We start from the raw sequence: 26,609 nt of genomic DNA, 5'->3' as shown, positions 1-26,609 counted from the left end.
ACTATATTAGTATAATTATATTTTATTTTGTTTTATTTCAGCAAGATCACAGCTGTGACAGGTTCATTGTTACCCCTCGGACGTCTCCAAGGTACCCAGGTGACTAATCAAAATCATATGAACAGTGATGACAAGCCTGGATTCCAGGAATAGATCTAGCAGCAGGGCTTGCGCTGCAGTCCAGCTGGGTAGGATCACTACACATCCCCTGTGATTTGTCTTTCTGCAGTTTGCCTTTGGCCACAATGGGGGTTAAAGCTGGTGCATATTAAGCCAAGCAGCTGAAGTTCCCTGATGGCCAAGTGTCCCCCAAGGGAATGTGCATTCATGCTTCATAAACACAGTTGCCTCCCTGTCTGAACAGATACTGCCTGCTAGCTCTCCGATGACTCCTTTTCCTTTAGGTTGAAGACCTCTGGTGTCAGCAGCTCCATGTCTAGCAGGAATTGGGTACGTTGAGAGGTTTCGTTGTCTTTAAAATGTGAAGTGAAGGGGAAAGAGTGCAAAATGTTTCCATTTGCAGATGTTCTGTGCAGCAGCAGCAAACTCAACTGGTCTGTTGATGTGAGACAGAGACAGGGGATGGAGGTCAGGAGCATTTGGTCACTTGGTAATCCCTCCCCTACACCTGCCTATGAACCAAGGTGGGTTATTCAAGCTACACAGAAATCTGACATTCAAAGTGAGCTTGGAGCATTAAAACTCCAGTACCCTGGGTTAGGATTTGTCAGGTTGTCCCATTTCTAGAGGAGCAGTGTGATCTGAGCCTGATCCTGAAATCCCACGGAATATTAGTGACTAGTTCACAAATTATCTCAGGTTTATTTGTTCCAGGAAATGTAATCGGTAAATGCATATATAATTATTTTATTCTCTAGTTCGATTGTGAAGGCAGGAGTTCAGATCTGCACTGCTCTGTGGTAACAGGTGCAATAGGGCATATTTCTGTTTCCTGACTGGCTGAGGGCTCCTGCATTTCCACCTTGTATATATCTCTAAGAGTTACAGGGCTACCTACATCTCTGCCCTTCCTCTGGTCTTCAAGTGCCGTATGTCAGGCATAATAGCTTTCCCTCTCATTGAGTGAAATCTCATGATCCTCCCACTCTCACACTGGGATCTTGTCTACCACACAATGTGGGTCAAATGTGTTTTCCCTGCACATCCAAGTGGGCTAGGCATATGTGTTTCTTCCCTTTGTGAGCATGTGACTAGTGACAAGTGACCAGCCAGCCTTCTTGAACCCAGATACTCTTTAATTTGAACAGTAGGAATAAAGCATAACATGAGAGAATAAAATAATTTTAAAACAACAGCCTGTACATGTCTCTGACCCCAAACTCTCCCACTCTGACAGGGACCCAGGCAGGCCGAGGGCCTTCAGACATCCCCAGCAGCGTCTGTGCCTGTCAGTATGAAGAGATTCTCAGCAACAGATTCCACACCTCTGCACAGACGCCCAGCACTGGCAAAACAAGCTGTGTAATGTGCCTGGAGCCCACAAATAGGATCTTCCTAGCTTGTAGCTACGGAGTGATCTCTCAGCTTCCCTGAAGAGCTTACTGAGAGATGGCTTTTCTTCAGCTGTTGTTTCCCTTTCTGCTTGTTTTCCAGCATCCTGTTACTAAACTAACATGAACAATACTGGTTTCACCCAGTACAGCCATAACAGAAACAGTCAACACAATGTAGCTATAAAGCTACCATCCTAACAACTGGGTTTAACACACACATTCATGATGACAGCTCAGCTCCATGTCTGATACAATGCTGTTCCCAGGTGCTACAGGTTTTATGAATACAGGACAAAGACAGAGAGAGAGCAATAGGTGACTCTCCTGTGGGAAATGAAGTTCCATTTCCATGAATACTCCTGCATTTGACTTTGAAATCCACTAACTGCAAACCCTCATCGTGCCTGAGTAACAGGTGCTGGAGTTACTATGTACTAGAGAGTGAGAGTTCAGGGAATGAATATTTTCTGTACTGATCCCAATGGCTGTTACTGCTCTGGATACAGTCTGCAGTCTGACAGAGCAGAACCTAAGGAGAACCAATCAGCTATTAACCCAGGGACAGAGGAGCTACTAGACTTTTGTTTGCTGGCAATCAACTGAATGAGGGCTGGGACTCCGCAATCTTTTCAGGTTCTGAAGAAATCCCGATGACAGACGTTACATTTTAAGTCCCACTCTAATCCAAGAAATCATTTCTGAAAGTGGATCAGAGGGGAAAGAATAGACTGACACATGTATGCTAAAGTACAGAGTAAATGTTATGCTAAATCTTTTCATTGTAACACAGATATTACAAACCAAAAATTCATGACATGCCTGTATATTGAAAGTCAGAAACAGTGGTAACTGTACGGCTGAATGGTTTTTGCTTTAGAAAGTATTTCAGCAGTACTCCAAATATTGTTGGCAATAGGTTTGAGCTCTTAACTCTTTGTTCAGTGAACAGCTGTATGATACTGTCTCCTGGGAAATGACCAGAAGCTCTTTCTAACACTTACATTGGGGGTCATGAACATTATCCCTCTGCAATACCTGAGCAAGTCTTTTGAAAAGGTCATGAGATAACAGAACCATTGGTCTGTGTTTCAGCAAAGAGTCAAGCTGAGGTGCAGAAAAGGGGAGTGTTACAGTGGTTGTATATAATTTTCACCCATCACCTCTTCCATGAACATCTCTGAAATAACTTGCACGCTCAAGGGGATATTAGTGCAAACCTGGTTTAAACTATTCACCCATGTAACTTTGCAGATATTTACGGACCCTTGCATGGTGAGAGGATGCAGGGGCTGTGAGAATGAAGAGAAGCTTGTATGGTGAATGGACTGTCTGGATTCAGTCAACATTGTTGAGGCAAAGCATTTCAGCTCTTCTTGAAGGGACTCTTGGGGGTCAAAGTGTATCACCTGTGCATTTGGTAAGGGAAAGCTAATAGAGCCCTGTTCTGAAGCAATTAACCCATGTAAATCTGGAGTGATATCATTAAGACATTCTTGAATTCAGAATCAGGCCCTAAGAATTCATCCCATGTGCCGGGAAGAGGCAGACACATTTATAAATAGCTTCAATCCAGGACAGATAAATACAATGACCAATATCACCATGCACTTGCACACATGCCATGATACAATGGGCCAGAAAGAGTGTGTGTGGGAAAGTCACAACTGTAAATGCACATAGTGCACAATAGGCTGTGGAACTCCCAGCTCAAGATATCTATGGGACCAAGAGCTTAGCAGGCTTCAAAGAGGGATGGGATGTTTATATGGATAAAAAAATAAATCCCATTAAGGTTGTTAGGATCTCTTTTAAAAAGCCTTGGAAGGGATCTAAGCCTTCCTGATTTACACCACCAAATATGTCTAAGTAGTGGGTGTCAGGGGGAAATTCTCCCTGGCAGCAGGAAATCTCATAGCTGCCTATTGCAAGACTTGTTCTACTTTCCACTGAAGAATCTAGGAAATGGATACTAAATACTGAGCTGAATGGACCAGATGTCTGATCCAGTCTGGCAGTGCCTATCTTCCTGGTGGTGGTGAAAATCCAAGACTATGTAGTTGCTCATTTTCCTTGAGATCCTGGGAGCCTCTAGACTTGCATTGAGAGCAGAAAGATGTCTCCTTAATTTTCATCTCGTCTCCTGTTATTTCTCCTTTCAGAATCTAAAGTTCAAAACTCCCTGTGCCTGCCCAGGACATGATGTCAGCTGTCAATGACACCAAATTCAACTCTGCAGTGTTCCTTCTCACTGGGATACCTGGGCAGGAAGACGTCCATCTCTGGATTTCTATCCTCTTCTGTTTAACGTATGTTATTTCGATAGTAGGAAATTCAGTCATTCTCTTCATTATAAAAACAGATCCAATCCTCCATGAACCAATGTACATTTTCCTTTCCATGTTGGCCATCACAGACCTTGGCTTATTGATAGCCACCATGCCGACGATATTAGGCATATACTTGTTTAACTCTAGGGAAATCAGCTTTAATGCCTGTTTTACCCAGTTGTTCTTTATTGGCTCACTTCGATGCATTGAATCTTCTGTACTCTTGCTGATGGCCTTTGACCGCTTCATCGCAATCTGTAATCCACTGAGCTATGCTTCCATCTTAACCCTGCCTAGAATAGCCAAGATGGGACTGGTGTGTGTGCTAAGAGGAATAGCTGTAATATTCCCACTCCCCCTTCTCCTGAAACGGTTCCAATACTGTGGAGACAATGTCCTCTCTCATTCCTACTGTGCGCACCAGGAAGTCATGAAGTTGGCTTGTTCAGACAACAAATTCAACAACCTCTATGGCTTGTGTCTTTCATTCTTAATAATGGGGTTGGATTCACTGCTCATCTTCCTCTCGTATGTGATGATCCTCAAAACAGTGCTGAGCGTTGTGTCGCAGACAAAGTGTCTTCGGGCCCTGAACACCTGTGTCTCCCACCTCTGTGTAGTCCTGCTTTTCTACAATTCAGAGATTGGTTTGTCTGTGATACACAGATTCGGGAACAGCTCGACTCATCTGCTTCAGGTTCTTCTGGGCTACGTCTACCTTCTGGTCCCGCCCCTTATGAACCCAGTCGTGTACAGCATGAAAAGCAAACACCTTCGATTGAGGATAATCAGATTGTTCGTCAAGTGAAGCATCAGTTCATCACCCAGTTCCAGCAGTGGTGACACAGGAGAGGAAAAACCCAGGACACAGACACTTATTCCATCCTGGACCCTTACATCTGAGACAAGATGAGCTACTTATCTCCTCTCTATAGAAAGAGGTTGAGATGGGGTCTAAGGCTTGGAGGAATGGGAAAGAGACTGCCCGCACCTGCTGGTGAGTGAGGACAGCACACAGGGGGAAGGAGATCAAGGCAGGCAGCAGCATTTACAAAGTGCCTTTGTTTGTGGAGAGCCCGGGGACAGGTGGGATGTTGGCCCATAAACAGCTCTATTTGTTGCTGCTCCGACCTTAGAATTCCTCTTCATACAGTCAATAAAGAGAAGGGAGGTGGATGTTGTTTCCTATTACATCTGGCCTGCCCCTGTCCTGTCTCTGGTTAAACATGCATAGGCCATGGAGGAAGCTGCAGAGCTGTTCTTCAGTCTCAGCTCTGATTCACTGTGAGTACTCTGGTTGCTGTGTGATCCATGAGGGCTGCAGGAGATATGGACAGGGGTTATTCAAGGTGCACGGACACCCACCCTTCCCCTACGCCCTCAGCCAGGTGATCATGACTGAGTCCTGTCAGATTAATGCAGGACAAGCCTTTCAGGCAGCGCCCCCTGCACACAGTTGATGTCTTAGCACCGCACACCTGCTGAGCCCATTCCCCCTTCCCCCAAGCAGAGCTGCCTCTGTGAGTGAGGGTCTGACACGCAGGAGTCCTGACAAGAAACTGAGGCCCAGTTTCCCTCCTTGTCCCCTGTGTTTGTGCTGCCCCAGCTGCTTTCCAAGGGGTGGGAGTGGGAATCAGCTCCCGTAGAGAGGCCCAGGTATTTCCTATCGCAGTCCAGCCCATTCACTGCAGGGTGACCATCTGTTCAAAAGGCAAAAGCAGAACATATGCAGGGGCCCTGTCCCCAGTGTGGCCCCGCCCCGGGCTTCCTCTTTCCCTGAGGCACCTCCCTCTCCTTCATTCTTGCCTGAAGCCACAATCTCCTGCTTAATCCCCTTCCCCCTTTACCTCTCCCTCTGCCCCATCTCTTCCCCAGAAGCCCACCCCCCGGCTCCTCCTCCTTATCTGAGGCTCCAACCCCTGTCCAGACCTGAAGCCAGAGCCGGGCCATGGTAAGAGCTGCCCAGGTTTCCAGAACTTCTATAAGGAGCCCCAGACCCTACTCCAATCCTGGGCCGGTGGCTGGTCGGCCTGAAAGCAGCCCCCATCTTCTATCACCAAACCCAAGACATACCCCCAGGGAAGTTGGAGAGTCCAGGTCTCCTCACATTAGCCCAGAATTGGAAGAGCAGGGGGCAGAGATTTGAGGGAAGAGATGAGTCAGAGGGTTAGACAAGACTGAACTAATCCTAACTGCAGCAGGCAGGGCGGTGGAGTCTCCTAAGTAAAGGAGGAGGACGGGTCTGGAGGGTAGGAGAGTTTGTGTTTTGGAGACGACTGAACTGATGCGATCCCACAAAGGGGAGTCTTGTTTTAAGTACCCCAGGCTGACAGTAAGATTGAGGGTTAAACAAAATTGCTAAGCAGGAATCACCCCATAGTAGCTGCGTAGCCTGTGCTGCTGGAGGTGGTATCCCAGAAATAGGATGGTTTTCTGTACTGAATGTGACAAATGTTTTTTAAAGTTTACTTTAAATCCAGCTTCCCAGTACCTAACGGCTTCTGTGTTCCAGGGTACTCGATATTGCTCAAATGTTTTGCCTGTGGGGTACTGCGATACACACACAATATTCCATACTGCTTTAAAAATATGTTTAAAAATTGTTGCAAACAAAAAAATTGTGAAGTATATAAACAATATCTTGCTAGTAAGTTAAACAGAAAAGGAGCATAAAGGGTTTGTGCAGTAGTTACTGGGTTGTTCCTTAAAAAAACACAATAAACCTAAACAAAAGCAGCAGCTAGTGAATGGGGAAGCTTGAAAAAGGGGTTAATGAAAACACCTGCTTTGGTCACCCCAACAATAAGTTCCCTTTTGTGTTGTATCCTACCATTAAAACTATCTGTATTGTTAGTATAATCATGCAAAGTATCGATACTGGGGGAGAAACACCTGCTGCATGCTAAACCAAAGCATTAACAGCTCCAAAAAGCAATCTAAAGCTCTGTAAGCAAACTTCTCTTGCTGCTTATTAAACACTACAACGTTACAAGCCCAAACACTTGTCAAAGCAAATAAAGTTATTATAAAAAGCCATCCTGCTCTAAAAAAACCTGTAAGTCATCACAATTTATCCAAAGGGCACATAAAAATAAAAAAACCTATATAATGGATCTTTGCTATCATAACAAAACATGTTCAATTGGTTACCGGAAAAAAACCTAAAATATCTGTATGAGGTCTAACCTTAAATGGCCAAAAATATATTTATAAACCCTGCAAAAAATCTACAGCACATATTGTTTTTAAGGTAACTCTGGTTTAATAGCTAATCGAAAAATAAAAATAAAGACATCAACATTGATAACAACATTGCACTACCCCTGCATTCAGTACTACAGTGATTTGTAACCCAGCACCAGCCAAAGTTGATCACTTTGAACAACACCGCTCTGTCTGCTGGATAGCTACTCTGAGTAGACGTGTTTATGTAAATACAGTTTGCTCCTGAAGTCTCTCTCCATCCCAGCCTGCTGTCAAGGGAGAACTCACTGCAACCCTGTTTACACAGCTAATTCACTGGGTGATATTATGGAGTTGCCTGCCATAGCAGTGGACTAGAGTCCTTGACTCAGGAGGTCCCTTCCTGGCCTACGTCCCTACGTCCCATTAGCCCACTTTGCATCACACTTGGAGTGTGTGTGGAGTTACTTGTCCACTATCCTCTGGCCAATGGATTTGGCCCTCAATAGATTCAGGAAAAAGCATGACTCAGCATTTTCATCTGGAAAAGGTATTGTTCGTGGGCTCCTGTTTAGTGAGGGGGTCGGATTAGATGATCACATTGGTCCCTTCTGACCCTAGAATCTATGAATCTATGTCACAGGAGCTTAATTCTCTGAGCTTCAGATAATTTCAGGATGCTGAGATGCCAGCTGCCCCCATCACAGCTACTAGCTCCAGAGAGAAAGGATAGTTCAGTGGTTAAAGTACTAGCCTGGGATACAGGAGAATTGGCTTGAGTTCCAGGTTCTTCAAATGACTTCCTCTGTGACTTTGGGAAACTCATTTAGTCCCTCCGTTCTTCAGCAATATGTGTTTTAAAACGGCTCAATGTAAAGGTGTACATCTAGGAACAAAGGATGCTGGTCATCCTTATCGGATGAGGAGGCAGTGCTGGGATGCAGTTACTCTGAGAATGACTGGGGGTCACAGTGGTTAATCAACTGAACATGAGCTCCCGGTGCAACACTGTGGCCGAAAACGCTACTGCAATCTGGGATGTATAACCAGGAGAATTGAAGTTGGAGCAGAGAGGTTATTTTATCCCTTTCTTTGGCACTGGTGTGACTGCTGCCAGAATATTGTGTCTAGTTCTGGTGTCTACAGTTCTTGATGGACGTTGATAAATTGGAGAAGGTGCAAAGAAGAGACATGGGAATGATTAAAGGATTAGAAAATCTGTCTTAGGCCTGGTCTACACTATGAGTTTATATCGAATTTGGCAGCATTAAATCTCATTAACACTGCACCCATCCACAGAACGAAGCCCTTTATATCGATATAAAGAGATCTTAATACCGATATCTGTAATCCTCCCCAACGAGGGGTGTAGCACTGAAACCAGTATTGCCATTTCGGATTAGGGTTAGTGTGACCGCAGTTTGACGGTATTGGCCTCCGGGCGCTGTCCCACAGTGCACCATTGTGAGTGCTCTGGACAGCAATCTGACCTCGGATGCACTGGCCAGTTAGACAGGAAAAGCCCCACAAACTTTTGAATTTCATATCCTGTTTGCCCAGCGTGGTGCGCCGATCAACACGGGTGACCATGCAGTCCGAGAATCAAAAAAAAAGCTCCAGCATGGACCGTGTGGGAGATACTGAATCTGTTATCTGTATGGGGAGATGAATCTGTTCTATCAGAACTCCGTTCCAAAAGACAAAATGCCAAAGCATTTGAAAAAATCTTCAGGGTTATGATAGACAGTTGCCACAACAGGGACTCAACACAGTGCTGCGTGAAATTTAAGGCACTGAGAAAAGTGTAACGGAAAGCCAAAGAATCAAATGGACACTTACAGAGGGAAGGGTAACTGAGGACTCTAGCTATCCCACAGTTCCCGCACTCTCCAAAAATCATTTTCACTCTTGACTGAGCTCCCAAAACCTGAAGGGTCAAAAACATCATCACAGGTGGTTCAGGGTATATGTCCTCACAAACACCCCGATCCCTTGAAAGAAAAGGGAAAAAAATTTGTTTCTCGCCTTTTTTCAATGTCATCGTATGTCTACTGGAGGCTGCTGGCAGATGCGGTGCTGCAGAGCTAAACAGCAGCATCCCCTCCCCTCCCCTCCCCAATGGCAGATGGTGCAATATGGCTGATAGCTGTCGTCATCTTCATCCCGTGAGTACTCCTGGCTGGCCTCGGTGAGGTCGGCCAGGGGTTCCTGGGTAAAAATGGGAATGACTCCCAGTCATTCCCTTCTTTAAGCTGTGTCTAATGGAGATTCAGTCCTGCCTGGAATATCATTGCAGCTGGAGGCTGCGCTCTGCTTCCCCCTTTGATCTCTTCTTGCAGAGGCAATAAAGTCAGTGTTGTTTCTTATTCATGCATTCTTTATTACTTCATCACGCAAATAGGGAGATAACTGCCATGGTAGCCCAGGAAGAGTGGAGGAGGAGGGAAGCAATGGGTGGCATTGTTGCAGGGGCACCCCCTAGAAAGGCATGCAGCTCATCATTTCTGCGGGATGTCTGGTGCTGTGACCCGGAGCTGCCGTTTGCCTCTCTGATTCTTTAGTAGACTTACCTGATATTCTAGGCAGGATTGACTCTATCTTTAGACAAAACGTAAAGAAGGGAATGACCTGGGTAGTCATTCCCATTTTTGTCCATGTGCCCCCGGCTGACCTCGCCAAGGCCAGCCAGGAGCACCTATGACAGCAGCAGACGGTACAATAGGACTGGTAACCATCATTGCCAATTTGCAAAGCAGCAGATGGTACAATATGACTGGTAAACGTCTCTGCTAACTTGGAAAGGAAAGGGAATGCTGCTGTGTAGCACTGCAGTACCGCATCTGTCAGCAGCATCCAGTAGATGTATGGTGACAGTGAAAATGAACGGGCTCCATGGTTGCTGTGCTATGGCATCTGCCAGGGCAATCCATGGAAAAGAGGGCAAAATGATTGTCTGTCGTTGCTTTCACGGAGGGAGTCTTGTCTGACGACATTTACCCAGAATCACCCGAGACACTGTTTTTGTCTCATCATGCATTGTGATCTCAACCTAGAATTCCAATGGGCGGGGGAGACTGCGGGAACTATGGGATAGCTATGGGATAGCTACCCACAGTGCAACGCTCCGTAAATCAACGCTAGCCTTGGTACATGGACGCACACCACCTAATTAATATGCTTAGTGTGGCGGCGTGCACTCGATATTATACAATCTGTTTCCAAAAACGGGTTTCTGTAATATCGGAATAATCCTGTAGCGTAGACATACCCTGAGAGTGACAGACTCAAGGAGCTCAGTCTATTTAGCTTAACAAAGAGAAGGTTAAGGGGTGACTTGGTTACAGTCTGTTTGTACTGGCAAGAGGAACAAATGTTTAATAATGGGCTCTTCAATCTAGCACAGAAAGTTATAACAGGAGCTAGACAAATTCAGACTCGAGCTAAAGTGTAATTTTTTAAACAGTGAGGGTAATTAAGCACTGGGAAAATTTATCAAGGGTTGTGGTAGATTCTCCAGCACTGATGATTGTTAAATCAAGGCAGGATGTTGTTTTCACAGCTCTTCTCTAGGATTTTTGGGGGCAGGTCTCTGACTTGTGTTATATAGGCAGTAAGACTAGGTGATCACTGTTGACAGATGTTCTGCTGTGAGTGTGTTTTTTCCCTGTGTATTGTCACAGCTCTGTGCAGACAGCTGGCATAGCAGACCTTGAGCGAACCACCTAGTAAATCCACAGACTCAGTTTTCAGCAAAGGAACTTGGTCAGGTTTATTGACAACGAAGCACGGTGCTAATGCCCTCGCTCAGTGGTTACAGAACACTTAGGCCATGGCTACACTTACAGTTCTGCAGCGCTGGTAGTTACAGCTGTGTTCGTACAGCTGTGTAGGGCCAGCGCTGCAGTGTGGCCACACTGACAGGTACCAGTGCTGCAGTGTGGCCACATTTGCAGCATTTGCAGCGCTGTTGGGAGTGGTGCATTGTGGGCAGCTATCCCAGCATTCAAGTGGCTGCAACGTGCTTTTCAAAAGAGGGGGGTGGGGTGGATTGTGACAGGGAGCGTGGGAGAGACAGAGAGATTGGATTTTTGGAGCTGACACTATTCTCAGCTCCCTGCCTTGCAAGTTCTAAGGACTGGAAGACACACAGTGCCTACCTTCAATCATTTTAAAAGTTCTGACCCCTTCCCCCACCCCTCTCTCATTCACTAAATGCAAATTATGCACTCCTAAATAGCCGTCAGACCAGATAAGCATCTGCTCAACATGGACTTCCCCCTCCCCCTCTGCCATGTGAGCGCGCTGTTTCTCTCTTCAAGCAAACAGCTGTGAACATTCCAAAGTAATTCCCCTGCCTGCCTCTGCTTGCTCAGCAAACAGGAGCTGTGTTTGTTTTTTAAATAAGCAGTTCTGCTGAACTCCGAGCTCCCCCTTTCTTCCTGTTTGTTGTGGACAGGAATTCTGGGATACCTCCTTATACCCCGGAGGTCAATAAAAGCGCTGGTGGGGTCCACACTTGCTGACCAGCGCTGGATCACCAGCGCTGGAATCGCTACACCCGAGGCTCGACCGGGTGTACAGCCAGCGCTGCAACCAGGGAGTTGCAGCGCTGGCCGTGCTTTGCAAGTGTGGCCACATCCTAAGTTGCAGCGCTGTAACCCCCTCACCAGCGCTGCAACTCTCTAGTGTAGCCATGGCCTAACACAGGTATGCCTGTGACAATCGACCGGCTTAGAGAATGACGGGACTTTCCGTCCTTCCCTCAGCCAGACAAAGACATTGCCTCTGAGACACATCTTTATACACAGATTCAAACAAGCTATGTATTACTCCTCACGTATCTGGATGCCACCCACTGATGTAAAGAGGGGCCGCCCATTACCTTGCACATGTTGGTTCGATCAAAGCATCTTGATCCATCATGCTGTTATCTTGACCTTATCCTTAAGATGAGTCGGAATGCTCCTGTTGTCTTTGGGGAATGTGATTAGTATCAGGGTGTTCTGGTACCACCTTTTTGGAATTTGTTTGAGTATATATATTGTGCCTATCACTACTTAAGAATGTGGGTTTCTGCAATGTCAGCCCTGTTGGTGCAATGTTCTGTGAGCTGGGCCTGCCTGTTCTTCACAACATCACTTTGCTTTATAACCACAAAATTGTGACTACTTTAGCCCAGGCCTCAGGCCTCATATGAGGCCTCTCCTATAGGGCCTCAAGTCTTAAGTCTTCTTTCAACTACATCTCCCCATGTTTTGTCTTTTTATGGGGAGGAGGTTTACCCATCATTCCAGAAAATCATGATGCATGGACTTGTTACCGAAATATTGGGTTTGCCTCTCTGAGAGCCTATAACAGCCTGACAGGGATAAAGAAAAGATGCTTTATTTTGCAGAAAAAAGGAGAGCCTTGTACTTTAGTACAAAGATCCTATTTTATACAAATTTTACAAGACTTTTATACACTTTTAGACAAAGAGTTTTGTGTGTTAACATTTGATTGGTAGGTGTTAAACCTTACGGTTTTGTTATTTGTTTAGTAAAAACTGGTTTGAAATAAGTTTTTTTTGCTTTGAGGCAGAAGAAAAGAGAGAGTTTAAAAGTTTACGTTACTGTATATATAAGGCTTTTGCTTTTTTTTTATTTTGGCTGCTTATAAACTATTAAGGGGGGCTACCAGTAACTTTTATAGTCCCTCCTTCAGGTGCATATGAGTTGTAATTCTTCAACAAAAAAACTTCAGAAAACAGACTCCAATGAGAAACTGCAGAACTGGAATTATTTCCAAACTGGGCACCATCAAATTAGGCCTAAATAGAGGGGGAGTGGATGGGTCACTACAGAAACTAAATCAAGGTGTTAGTCTCGAAAGTGCCACAAGTACTCCTAGCTGTTTTTACAAAAACTAATTTCTCCTTGCTAAATACTTACCACTTCTTTCCAACCATTTCAAATGAGCCACCTTGTTTACATTGGCCTCGTTAACTTTACAAAGTGATTTCCACTCCTTCTTGTCAACTGTTGAGAATAGTCCACCTCCACCTTAATAATGCCCAAATATGTATTTGGTTGTCGTGGTAATAGAATCTTGTGTTGCTATGACAACTGAGTTAGATTATTAGGGGATAGCCCAGCCAGTTTTGGCTGGCTGTTCGTTAGTTCTATGAGTGGCAATAAAATGGCTGCTTCAAGGTTTACAGCTCTCTGTATCTCCAGTGATTTCTTCCTAAAAGTGTTGCCCCCAAAGATACAACACCAAATAAGTATGTTAGTCTCTAAAGTGCCACAAGGACTCCTTGTTGTTTTTCCTGATACAGACTAACACGGCTACCGCTCTGAAACTTTTCCATAGACACCTCACAAGACATGTTTGTACAAGATCTATTATAACGGTGCCATAATGATACCACTATGATGAATATGGGAGGCAATGTCCCAACCGCTTCCTCAGCTGCCCTAGAGCCTCTCCTTCTGCCCTTCTCACTGCCCCCCCAGCTAGAGTGGTGAGCCCCCTGGAGAAGCCCAGAGCCCCCATAGCCCCCGTGGCTAGTGCCCTGAGTATGGTTGGAGGAGCCCCGGGCTGGCTGGAGCCACCCCAGCCACGCTGCGCCTCCTCTTGTGAGACCCCGAGCCACCCCCAAAAAAGCTTGTCTCTTCCCAAAGGACCTGAGCTTTTCATAATTGCCTTGCAGGTTCCAGGGCAGCTGAGGAAGTGGTTGGGTCATTGCCTCCCATATTCATCATAGTGGCTAGCCTCCTCCAAAATGGGCTCCACCCACTGCCCATTTTGGAAACCATTAGGAAAGGGATAGATAATGAGACTGAAATAGATGCCTCTATATAAATGCATGGTACGCCCGCACCTTGAATACTTTGTGCAGGTCTGGTTGCCCCATCTCCAAAAAGATATATTAGAATTAGAAAAAGTACAGAGAAGGGTGACAAAAACGTTTAGGGTATGAAACAGCTTCCATTGGATGAGAGATTACAAATACTGGGACTTTTCAGTTTGGAAAAGAGATCACTAAGCGGCAATATGATAGAGGTTTATAAAACACATAACACAACAACTGGGGTCACCTGTGAAATTAATATGCATCATGTTTAAAACGAACAAAAGGCCACATTTCTTCACACAATGCACAATGCAAAGTCAACCTAGGGACTCATTGCCAGGGGATGTTGCGAAGGCCAAAAGTATGACTGAGTCCAAAAAAAGAACTAGGTTATTTCATGGAGGAGAGGTTCATTAGTGGCTGTAAGACAAGATGGTCGGGGACGCAATCCCATGCTCCATGTGTGTCTCTGACTGTCAGAAGATGAGAGTAGACCAGGGGGGATGGATCACTCAATAATTGCCCCCTTCTCTTCTTTCCCTCTGAAGTACCTGAACTGTCCACAGTCAGAAGACAGGGCACTGGGATAGATGGACCAAACCTTTTCCAGAGTTCCCTCTGTTATAGAGCTCAGCTAGCCACCCTAGCAGACTTCTGTGGTAGGTTGACCATACTTCCCATTTTGGCTGGGACAATCCCTTTTTAAAGCACTGTCCCAGCGAATACAACTTTTTTTTTTTCCCCAAAAGGAGGCATTTCTATTGTTTGCTCCTGCAGATTTGATCAGCCGGCAACAGCAAACAGGACAAATGCCCACTTCTATCATAAAAGTGGGGAAGTGGGGAGCGGATGAACGTTTGGGGCAGGCGAGTGGAGATGCCAGCCCCAAGCCGGAGGTGAGGTAGAACTGGGAGGCAGGAGGCAATGTTGCAGCCACAGGTGACAACTTCCTGAAACTTGAGGGGGCCCCTACTGGGTTCCAGTGATGGGCGATAGCTTTGCACAGAGTTGGGGGGACTAGGGTGAGAAACTGTGTGTCTCCTGTTTTTTCTTTGGGAAATATGGTCACCGTAAGCGTGCTCAGTGTGGAGGGTTGATGGGGGACTTGTGCAGCCACCTAGGGGTGTGGTCCTGTAGAACTAGAGACAGAGTTTCATGGTTTGACCTAGAGTTTCATGGTTTATGTAGGAAAACAGAGTGCCTCTCCTCCACAATTTTGACCCAATGAAGCTGCCCAGCTGCAACTGCCTGAATCGCCAAGAGAAATTGGAGGTGTTTCATCTTCCTCTTCCTCATAACATAAATGAAGGTTGCACTTACGGAGTCTATGGCTGGACACGGGCCATAGAAATTTCGAAACATCTGAACCAGACTTGGGCTGGGGTATTGTGCCCATCAGCTACTCTAATCTGCCCTCCCAAGTCTGTGCAGTCCCCTCCACACTATACAATTCATGCTTCAGCAGATCCTGCAATCAGTGGCTACTGTGACAGACCCTGGTAACACATCTCTGATGAACCTGTGCTAGCAGGGAGGTGGAAAGCATCCTAGAGCAGTTGTGGAGGCCCAGAGATTGTGGGTGGGAGGACCTAGCTATCAGTGGACCACTGAGATCTGAGCCTAACTTTGAAGAACCCTGGATCCTGGGTCCCCTTAGTCATTCGTCAGGAAGAAGGGAAGAGACCTCCCCTCCTGGAACGATTCAAGGGAAATTTCCAGGTACAGAGCATTTTGGAATATCCCTTCCCTGGCCTGCACCCTATTTTAGTAATACAGGAACGGGGGCTGCCAGGGAGAAATATACTCCTATATTATTATAATTAGATTTAATTTTATGTTATTTCAGCAAGATCACAGCTGTGACAGGTTCATTGCTACCCCTCGGACATCTCCAAGGTAGCCAGATGACTAATCGAAATCATATGAACAGTGATGACAAGCCTGGATTCCAGGAATAGATCGTGCAGCAGGGCTTGCGCTGCAGTCCAGGTGGGTAGGATCACTACGCATCCCCTGTGATTTGTCTTTCTGCAGTTTGCCTTTGGCCATGATGGTGCACACTAAGCCAAGCAGCTGAAGTTCCCTGATGGCCAAGTGGCCCCCAAGGGAATGTGCATTCATGCTTCATAAACACAGTTGTCTTCCTATCTGAACAGATACTGCCTGCTACCTCTCCGAAGACTCCTTTTCCTTTAGGCTGAAGACCTCTGGTGTCAGCAGCTCCTTGTCTAGCAGAAATTGGGTACGTTGGAAGGTTTCACTGTTTTTAAAACATGAAGTGAAGGGGAAAGGCTGCAAACTGTTTCCATTTGCAGATGTTCTGTGCAGCAGCAGCAAAATCAACTGGTCTGTTGATGTGAGACAGAGACAGGGGCTGGAGGGCAGGAGCGCTTGGTCACTTGGCAACCTCTCCCCTACACCTGCCCACGAACCAAGGTGGGTTATTCAAGCTACACAGAAATCTGACATTCAAAGTGAGCTCGGAGCATTAAAACTCCAGTACCCTGAGTTAGGATTTGTCAAGTTGTCCCATTTCTAGAGGGGCAGTGTGTTCTGGGCCTGATCCTGAAACCCCACAGAATATTAGTGACTAGTTCACAAATTACCTCAGGTTTATTTGTTCCAGGAAATGTAATCAACAAATGCATATAAAATTATTGTATTCTCTAGTTCTATTGTGAAAGCAGGAATTCAGATCTGCACTGCTCTGTGGTAAAAGTTCCAATAGGGCATATTTCTGTTTCCTGACTGGCTGAGGGCTTCAGCATTTCTGCCTTGTTTCTACCACTCAGAGTAACAGGGCTACCTACATTTCTGCCCTTCCTCTGGTCTCAAGTGTCAGATGTCAGGCATAATAGCTTTCCCTCTCATTGAGTGAAACCCCACGATCCTCCCACCCTCAGACTGGGACCTTCTCTATCGCACACTGTGGTTTCACCCAGTACAGCCATAACATAAATAGTCAACACAATGTAGCTATAAAGCTACCATCCTAAGAACTGGGTTTAACACACACATTCATGATGACAGCTCAGCTCCATGTCTGATACAATGCTGTTCCCAGGTGCTACAGATTGTATGAATACAGGACAAAGACAGTCAGAGAGAGAGCAATAGGTGACTTTCCTGTGGGAAATGAAGTTCCATTTCCATGAATACTCCTGCATTTGACTTTGAAATACACTAACTGCAAACTCTCATTGTGCCTGAATAACAGGTGCTGGAGTTACTATGTACTAGAGAGTGAGAGTTCAGGGAACGAATATTTTCTATAGTGATCCCAATTCCTGTTACCGCTCAGGATACATGCTGCAGCCTGACAGAACAGAACCTGAGGAAAATCAGTCAGCTATTAACCCAGGAACAGAGGAGTTACTAGACTTTTGTTTGCTGGCAATCAACTGAATGAGGGTTGGGACGCTGCAATATTTTCAGGTTCTGAAGAAATCCTGATGACAGATGTTATATTTTTAGTAAAAGCAGCAAAGAGTCCTGTGGCACCTTATAGACTAACAGACATTTTGGAGCATGAGCTTTCGTGGGTGAATACCCAATTCGTCAGATGCATGTAGTGGAAATTTCCAGGGGCAGGTATATATATGCAGGCAAGCTAAAGATAATGAGGTAGTTCAATCAGGGAGGATGAGGTCCTGTTCTAGCAGTTGAGGTGTGAAAACCAAGGAAGGAGAAACTGGTTCTGTAATTGGCAAGCCATTCACAGTCTTTGTTTAATCCTGAGCTGATGGTGTCAAATTTGCAGATGAACTGAAGCTCAGCAGTTTCTCTTTGAAGTCTGGTCCTGAAGTTTTTTTGCTGCAGGATGGCCACCCTAAGGTCTGCCTCCTACAGGTTTTTGTATATTGCAATTCCTAATATCTGATTTGTGTCCATTTATCCTTTTCCGTAGCGACTGTCCAGTTTGGCCGATGTTCATAGCAGAGGGGCATTGCTGGCATATGATGGCGTATATTACATTGGTGGAAGTCCAGGTGAATGAACCAGTAATGGTGTGGCTGATCTGGTTAGGTCCTGTGATGGTGTCGCTGGTGTAGATATGTGGGCAGAGTTGGCATCGAGGTTTGTTGCATGGATTGGTTCCTGAGCTAGAGTTACTATGGTGCGGTGTGCAGTTACTGGTGAGAATATGTTTCAGGTTGGCAGGTTGCCTGTGGGCGAGGACTGGCCTGCCACCCAAGACCTGTGAAAGTGTGGGATCATTGTCCAGGATGGGTTGTAGGTCCCTGATGATGCGTTGGAGAGGTTTTAGCTGGGGACTGTATGTGATGGCCAGTGGAGTCCTGTTGGTTTCTCTCTTGGGTTTGTCTTGCAGTTGGAGGCTTCTGGGTACACGTCTGGCTCTGTTGATCTGTTTCCTTATTTCCTCGTGCGGGTATTGTAGTTTTGAGAATGCTTGGTGGAGATTTTGTAGGTGTTGGTCTCTGTCTGAGGGGTTAGAGCAGATGCGGTTGTACCTCAGTGCTTGGCTGTAGACAATGGATCGTGTGATGTGCCCGGGATGGAAGCTGAAGGCATGAAGGTAGGCATAGCGGTCGGTAGGTTTTCGTTATAGGGTGGTGGTAATGTGACCATCTCTTATTTGCACCGTGTAAATTGGTCCAGGCTGAGGTTGATGGTGAGGTGGAAGCTGTTGAAATCATGGTGGAATTTTTCCAGAGTCTCCTTCCCATGGGTCCAGATGATGAAGATGTCATCAATGTAGCGTAGGTAGAGAAGGGGCGTGAGTGGACGAAAGCTGAGGAAATAGGAACTTTGGGGAAATAGGAACTCCAAGTGGTCCTTTTGTCTATCTCACTTGGTGGTGGCAACAGTACCATCCAAGGACAAGGAAAGGATTTGTGCCTTGGGGACGTTTTTAACCTAAGCTGGTAGAATTAAGCTCAAGGGGTCTTTCGTGCAGATTCCCACGTCTGTACCCAGAGTTCAGAGTGGGCAGGGACCACTGACAAGAGGTCCCTAGAGCAGTTGTGGAGGCACAGAGATTGTGGGGGGCCTAGATAGCAGTGGATCATTGAGATCTGTGCATAACTTTGGGATTCCCTGGATCCTGGGTCCCTTTTCATTCCTCAGGAAGAAGGGAAGGGACCTTTCCCTATTGGAATGATCCGAGAGAGATTTCCACGTAGGGATCCCTGTGGAATCTCCCTTCCCTGGCCTGCACCATGTTTTGTAATGTGGGAAAGGGGCTGCTAGGGACAAATCTGGTCCTATATTATTATTCTTATTATTTTATTATAATTTATTTTATCTCATTTCAGCAAGAGCACAGTTGTGATAGCATCATTGTTACCACTCAGCCACCCCCAAGGTATCTATGTGACAAATCAGAACTATACAAACAGTGATGACAAGCCTGTATTCCAGAAATAGATTCTCTAGCAGGGCTGGCACTGCAGTCCCGGTGGGAAGCATCGCCAGGCATCCTCTGTGATTTGGCCTCCTGCAGTTTGCCATTGACCGTGACGGGGTTTAGTGCTAATGCACGTGAAGCCAAGCAGCTGAGTTTCCCTGATGGCCAAGTGGCCCCCAAGGGAATGTGCAAACATGCTTCATAAATACGGCTGCCCACTTATCTGAACAGATACTGCCTGCTGCCAATGCAACTTCCTCCATGACTCCTTGTCCTTTTGGGTGAAGACCTCTGGTGTCAGAGACTCCCCTTCTAGCAGGAATTAGGTACATTGAAAGGTTTGATTATCTTTGAAATGTGCAGTGAAGGGGAAAGGCTGTGAGCTGTTTGTGGATATTCTGTGCAGTAGCAGAGGATTCAGCTGGGCTGTCAGAGGAAGGAGGACAGGCAGCACTAGGTAGCTTGAGAACCCCTCCCCTACATCTACCCATTGTCCTCAGTGAGTTGTTCAAGCTACACAGAAATCTGAAATTCAAAACGAGCTCAGAGCGTTAAGACCCCAAAGCCCTGAGTCAGGATTTCTCAAGGGGTCTCATTTCTAGACGTGCCATGTGCTCTGTCCTGATCCTGCCAGGGGCTGAGCAAGATGAAACTGCACAAAATGTCAGTGACTTGTTCCCCAATACCCTCAGGTTTATTTGCTCCTCGAAATTTAACCAGCAAATGCATTTTCAAAGGTTTTATTCTCGTTGTTAATTGTGAATGCAGGAATTCAGAGCTGATTTTCTCTGCAGTAAAAGATCCGAAGGGGCATATCTCTATTTCCTTTCTGGCTGAGGGCTCTAGAATCTCTGTCCTGTAGATGTCCCTTAGAGTTCCTGGGGCTTCCGGCATCTCTTCTCACTCTCTGCTCTCCGAGTGCCACATGTCAGGCCTTGTACCCTTCCCTCTCATGGGATGACATCCCATGATGCTCCCACCCTCAGATAGGCCCCAGCACACTGCAGCTTGACTGTGCTTACCCTGCAGGTCTGGGTGGGTTCGGCATCTGTGGTTATTCCCTGTGGGAGGCTGTGAGCAGTGGTGAGATGAGTGACCAGCCAGCCTTCTGGAACCAAAGTGCTGTTTAATGTGAACTGTAGGAATAAAGCATAACATGGGAGAATAAAATGGTTTTTAAAAATCAGTCTGAACCCATCTGACTCCAAACTCTACCACTCTAAAGGAGACTCAGACAGGCCGGGGGTCTTCAGACTTCCCCAGCGGTGTTTGTGCCTGTCAGCCTGAAGAATTTCTCAGTAACAGCTGTCCCACCTCTGTACAGACTCCTAGAACTGGCAAAACAAATTGGATAATGTGGCTAGAGCATGGAAGTAGGCTCTTCTCAGCTTGTAGCTCTAGTGTTGTCTCTCATCCTCCCTTAAGTGCTGGCTGAGAGATGGTTTTTCTTCAGCTGTTCCTTCTCGGCCTTCTTGTTTTCCAGCAGCATGATATTAAATTCAGAAGAGCCATACTGGTTTCACCCAATATAGCCATAAGACAAACATCCCAGTAGTTAACCCAATATAGCTATAAGCAAACATCCCAAGAACTTGGTTTAACCTACACATACATTATGGCATCTCAGCTTCATATCTGTCCCAATACCGCTTTAGGGTGCTATGTATTTTAGGAATACAGGACAGAGATAGTCAGAGAATGAGAGTGAGAGAGCAATAGACGACTTTCCTGTGTGAAATAAAGTTCCATTTCCATGAATACTCCATGCATTTGACTTTGAAATCCACTTCCTGCAACCTCTTTGTGCCTGAATAACAGGTGTTGAGGGTACTACGTACCAGAGACTGACAGCTCAGTGAATGAAAATTTTCTATACTAATCTCAATGCCTGTTACCACTCTGGATACAGGCTGCAGACTGACAGAGACTGACAGAACAGAAAGAACCTGAGGAGAACCAGTCAGCTATTAACCCAGGGACAGAGGGGCTACAATACTTTTGTTTGCCGACAAGCGACTGAATGAGGGCTGAGACATTCAATCTTCTCAGGTTCTGAAGACATCCAGGTGACGGATGCTACATTTTAAGTCCCACTCTAACCTGAGAAATCATCTCTGAAAGCAGATCAGAGGGGAAATAAATGGTGGACTTGGTTTACTAAAATACAGATATGTAAATGTTATGACAAAACTTTTAATTGTAATATTATTACAAACCAAACTTTCGTGACATGCCTGTATATCAAAAGCCAGCAGGAAAGTTGTTGGACTATTTCCAGGAAGGGGCAGTGGTACCTTTACACCTTAATTCCTTTTGCTTTAGAAAGTGTTTCAAAAGTGATCCACATACTGTTTACAATGGCTTTGTGCTATTAACCCTTTGTCCAGGGAAGAGTTATATGATTCTGCCACCTCATAACTGACCAGTAGCTGTTTCTAACACCTCCATTCAGGGTCATGAACACAATCCCTCTGCAATAAATGTGCAAGACTTTCCAAAAAGACATGAGAGAACAGAACCGCTGGGCTGTGTTTCAGGAGAGTAGAGCTGAGGTGCAGGAAAGGGGAGTGTAATAGCGGTTGTATATAATTTGAACCCACTAATGCTTACATGAGAATGGCTGAAGCAACTTGCACACTCAAGTTACTTCCTTACTTACGGATAATAGTGCAAACCTAGTGTTTTCACTATTTATCCATATGTGTCATTATCCTCACATCCACCCAACTGAAGTAACTGTCTGTGTCAGCTTCTCACTTGCCAAATATCTACAGACCATGGCATGGGGAGAGATCAGAGAGTGAGAAGAGATGCCGGTAGCCCGGGAACTCTAAGGGATATCTACAGCAGAGAGATTCTAGAGCCCTCAGCAAGGTCCTGTGAGGATGAAGAGAAGGCTATAGGACAGGGGTAGGCAGCCTATGGCACGTGTGTCGAAGGTGGTACTCAAGCTGATTTTCAGTGGCACTCACACTGCCCGGGTCCTGGCCACCTATCTGGGGAGATCTGCATTTTAATTTAATTTTAAAGGAAGCTTCTTAAACATTTGAAAAACCTTATTTACTTTACATACAACAATAGTTTAGTTATATATTATAGACTTCTAGAAAGAGACCTTCTAAAAATGTTAAAATGCATTACTGGCACTTGAAACCTTAAATTACAGTGAATAAATGAAGACTCGGCACACCACTTCTGAAAGGTTGCCAACCCCTGGTGTAGGATGATTGAACTCTCTGGATTCAGTTAACATAGACCAGGCAAAGCACTTCAGTTCCTCTTGGAGGGATTTTTGAGGGTCAGAGTGTATCACCAGGAGCAGTTGATAAGGGAAAGTTAAAAGAGTCCTCTTCTGATTGAATTTATACATTTAAATCTGGGGTGATGCCATTCAAGGCAATGTTATTGAATTAAGAACTTGTGCCGAAGAATGTATCCCATGTACCGAAAATAGGCAGTGGCTTAATTTGGACTATCAGGAGTAGAGAAATTTAAAAATTATATACAATGAGACAATGGAACACATTTATAAATAGCTTCAGTGCAGGACAGATAAATACAATTACAGTTTTTCGCATGCATTTGCCAGGCGTTTACACACATCTCATAATACAATGGATCACACTAAGAGGTGGAGGGCCAGAAAGAGTGTCTGTGGGAAAGTCACAGCTGTAAAATCACACAGCGCTGAAATGGATTGTGGAACTCTCAGCCACAAGACATCAATGGGGCCAAGAGTTCAGCAGCATTCAACGAGGTACTGGACATTTATACAGATAACCTGAAAATACAATTAGAGTAGAGAGGATTGATTCAAAAACTCTTCAATCAGATCTAAACTTTCCTGACTTGCACCACAACATTTGTGGGTGCAGATTATTTCAAAGCGTTCTACTGCAGGGTGTCTTCCACTTCCTCTGAAGGATCTAGAACTGGCCACCGGATACTAGGCTCCATGGAATATGGGTCTGATCCACTCTGGCAATGCCTATCTGCCATGTAAATCTAAGACTATGTTTTTGCTGATCTTCCTTGAGCTCCTTGGAGTCTCTCGACTGGCACTGAGAGCAGGCAGATGTCTATCTAAATGTCATCCAGTCTCCTGTTATTTTTCCTTTTAGGAAGGAAAGTTCAGAACTACTCGGACCTGTCCAGTCCATTATGTCAGCTGTCAATGACACGAACTTCAACTCTGCAGAGTTCCTTCTCATCGGGATACCTGGGCAAGAAGACGTCAATCTCTGGATCTCTATCCCCTTCTGCTTAGCGTATGTTCTTTCAATAGTAGGAAATTCAGTCATTCTGTTCATTACAAAAACAGATCCAAGCCTCCATGAGCCCATGTACATTTTCCTTTCCATGTTGGCTGTCACAGACCTTGGCTTATCGATAGCCACCATACCGACAACACTGGGTATATTCTTGTTTAACACTAGAGAGATCAGCCTCGATGCGTGTTTTGCCCAGCTGTTCTTCATCCACTTGTTTGAATGCATTGAATCCTCTGTGCTGTTGTTGATGGCCTTTGACCGTTTCATCGCTATCCGTGACCCGCTGAGATATGCTTCCATCTTAACCCTGCCTAGAATAGGTAAGATGGGACTGGTGTGTGTTCTCAGAGGGGTGACTGTAATGCTCCCATTCCCTATTCTCCTGCAACAGTTCCAATATTGTCGATCCAATGTCCTCTCCCATTGCTACTGCATAAACCAGGACGTCATGAAGATGGCTTGTTCAGATATCAGAATAAGCAGCATCTATGGCTTGTCTGTTGCTCTCTTGACGGAGGGGTTGGACTCGCTGCTCATCTTCCTCTCTTATGTGATGATCCTCAAAACAGTGCTGAGCATTACGTCCCAGGCGGAGGGTCTCAGGGCCCTGAACACCTGCGTGTTCCACCTCTGCGCCGTCCTTCTCTTCTACACACCAATGATCGGCTTGTCTCTGTTGCACAGATTAGGGGAAGGATCTTCTCTCTTGTTTCAGATTCTCCTGGGCTACATTTCCCTGCTTGTCCCTCCCTTGATTAATCCCCTTGTGTACAGCATGAAAAGCAAACACCTTCGTGCGAGGATACTCAGGGTGTTCGTCAAGTGAAGGTTCAGTTCATCATCCTGCTCCAGCACTGATGACATGCAAGACGAGAAATACTGGCCACCTATTCCATCCTGGACCCTTTAATCCAAGACAACATGCGCTACTGATCTCCACTATGTGGAGACAGGTTCAGATGGAGTCTAAGACCTGGAGCAATTGTAGAGGGGCTGGTGAAGGAGGGCAGGGCACTGGGCAAGGGGACCAAGACAGGCAGCAACATTTACAAAGTGACTTTGTTTGTTGAGAGCCAGGGGACTGGTTGGATGTTTATTCATAAAGAACCATATTGGTGCCTGCTCAGACCTCAGAATTCCTCTTGATACAGTCGATAAAGAGAAGGGAGGTGGATGTTGTTTCCCATTGCCCTGGCTTGACGCTGTCCTGTCTCTGGTTAAACATTCGCGGGCCATGAAAAAAAGTGCAGAACTGTTCTGCTGTCACAGTCCTGGCCCTTCCTGAGCGCTCTGGGTGCTGTGTGATCCATGAGGGCTGCAGGAGCTGTGGACAGGGGCTATTCAAGGTTCACGGACACCCACCCTTCCCCTACTCCCTCAGCCAGGTGCTTGTGACTGAGTCATGTCAGAGACAGGATTAATGCAGGAGCCTCAGGAGAGCAGAGCAGAGCTGTGTGTGTGAGTGAGGATATGACACACATCAGTCCTGGGGAGCGACTCAGGGGCAGGTTCCCTCCTCCTCCTCCCCTCCATTTGTGCTGCCCCAGCAATGAAAAGGGGTGGAAATGGACCTCAGCTCCTCAACAGAGGCACAATCAGCTCCAATCCCAGCCCAGCCCATTCACTGCAGGGTGACCACCCTTTCAAAATCAAAAGAGGGATAGAGGCAGGAGCCCTGCCCCTTCTGTGACAGTGCCCCACCCCTCTTCTTCCCCCGTGAGGTCCCACCTTCTGCTCCCCTTCTTCCCCAAGCCTCCACTCCCTCTCCAGGCCAGAAGCTAAAGGTGGGCCTATCATACCTTTAGTCCCAGATTTGGACCTTAGCGTCCAAAATATGGGGGTTAGCATGAAAACCTCCAAGCTTAGCTACCAGCTTGGACCTGGTACTTGCTGCCACCACCCAAAAAATTAGAGTGTTTTGGGGCACTCTGGTCCCCCTGGAAAACCTTCCCTGGGGACCCCAAGACCCAAATCCCTTGAGTCTCACAACAAAGGGAAAATAATCCTTTTTCCCTTCCCCCCTCCAGGTGCTCCTGGAGAGATACACAGATACAAGCTCTGGGAATCCAAACAGAGTGACTCCCCCTCTCCGTTCCCAGTCCTGGAAACAAAAGCACTTTCCTCTTCACCCAGAGGGAATGCAAAATCAGGCTAGCAAATCCAACACACACAGATCTCCCCCTGATTTCTTCCTCCCACCAATTCTCTGGTGAGTACAGACTCAATTTCCCTGAAATTAATACAGGGTTAATTGCTTAAGAGAAATATGAATAAACAGCCTTATTCAAAAAGAATACAAATCAAAGCACTCCAGCACTTATATTCATGCAAATACCAAAGAAAGAAACCATATAACTTACTATCTGATCTCTTTGTCCTTACTCTTAGAAACAGAAGATTAGAAAGCAGAAACTACTTCTCCAAAGCTCAGAGACAGCAGGCAGACAGAAAACAAAGACCTTAGACACAAAATTCCCTCCACCCAAAGTTGAAAAAATCCGATTTCCTGATTGGTCCTCTGGTCAGGTGCTTCAGGTGAAAGAGACATTAACCCTTAGCTATCTGTTTATGACAGGGCCATGGTGAAATGTGTCCGAGGAGCTAGAGCCACTTGGAGGACCACCAGATCCTCCACCTGCCTTGGACAGGAGGCTGGGGGGGGGCCAAGAGAAGCCTCCAGCCTGTGTCCCTGCCCCCAGGACACACCCCAGGGAAGGTGGAGAGTCTTGGGCTCCTCACAGCAGCCTGGGCTCCTGGGGTAGCTCTTTGCATGGCCCGGCTGGTGCCCAGGCCGGGGGGGAGTGGAGCATCAGGGGAAGTGGAGGTGTAGGGGGAAGGGCCTAGTGGGAAGAGATGGGATGGAGGCAGGGTCTCCATGGAAAAGCAGCAGGGGTTGCGGCAAGCCTGAACAAATGCTCACCCACAAAAGTAGTTTGGTGAGGGGCTGAGTAAAGGAGGAGGATGGGGCTATGGGGTAGGAGCCCTTGTGTTTTAGAGAAGACTGAATTAATGCAAACCCAGACAGGGGGCTCTTTTTCTAAGTACTCCAGGCTGAGAGTAAGTCATTGCAAGGACCTTGGAGGGAAGGGCAGGTTTCCTGCAGGGCTACCT

The 26,609-nt window shown here is 46.1% G+C and overlaps 2 protein-coding genes across 2 annotated transcripts; both read left to right on the top strand.

The window, feature by feature from the left end:
• The first annotated feature begins 3,686 nt into the window (after positions 1 to 3,686).
• Positions 3,687 to 4,649, top strand: LOC127038430 (olfactory receptor 51G2-like). The gene has a single exon (XM_050931076.1). The coding sequence runs from the start codon at positions 3,711 to 3,713 to the stop codon at positions 4,647 to 4,649; it is 939 nt and encodes a 312-aa protein (XP_050787033.1). The 5' UTR covers positions 3,687 to 3,710.
• Positions 4,650 to 23,358: 18,709 nt separating this feature from the next.
• On the top strand, positions 23,359 to 24,324 carry LOC127038013 (olfactory receptor 51G2-like). Its single transcript, XM_050930373.1, has one exon. The coding sequence runs from the start codon at positions 23,389 to 23,391 to the stop codon at positions 24,322 to 24,324; it is 936 nt and encodes a 311-aa protein (XP_050786330.1). The 5' UTR covers positions 23,359 to 23,388.
• The last annotated feature ends 2,285 nt before the right edge of the window (positions 24,325 to 26,609 follow it).

This window comes from Gopherus flavomarginatus, chromosome 1, assembly GCF_025201925.1.
Source record: "Gopherus flavomarginatus isolate rGopFla2 chromosome 1, rGopFla2.mat.asm, whole genome shotgun sequence".
Classification (NCBI taxonomy): Eukaryota; Metazoa; Chordata; order Testudines; family Testudinidae; genus Gopherus; species Gopherus flavomarginatus.
Note: the sequence above shows the minus strand (reverse complement) of the source record. Positions and strands in the feature narration are given on the sequence as shown.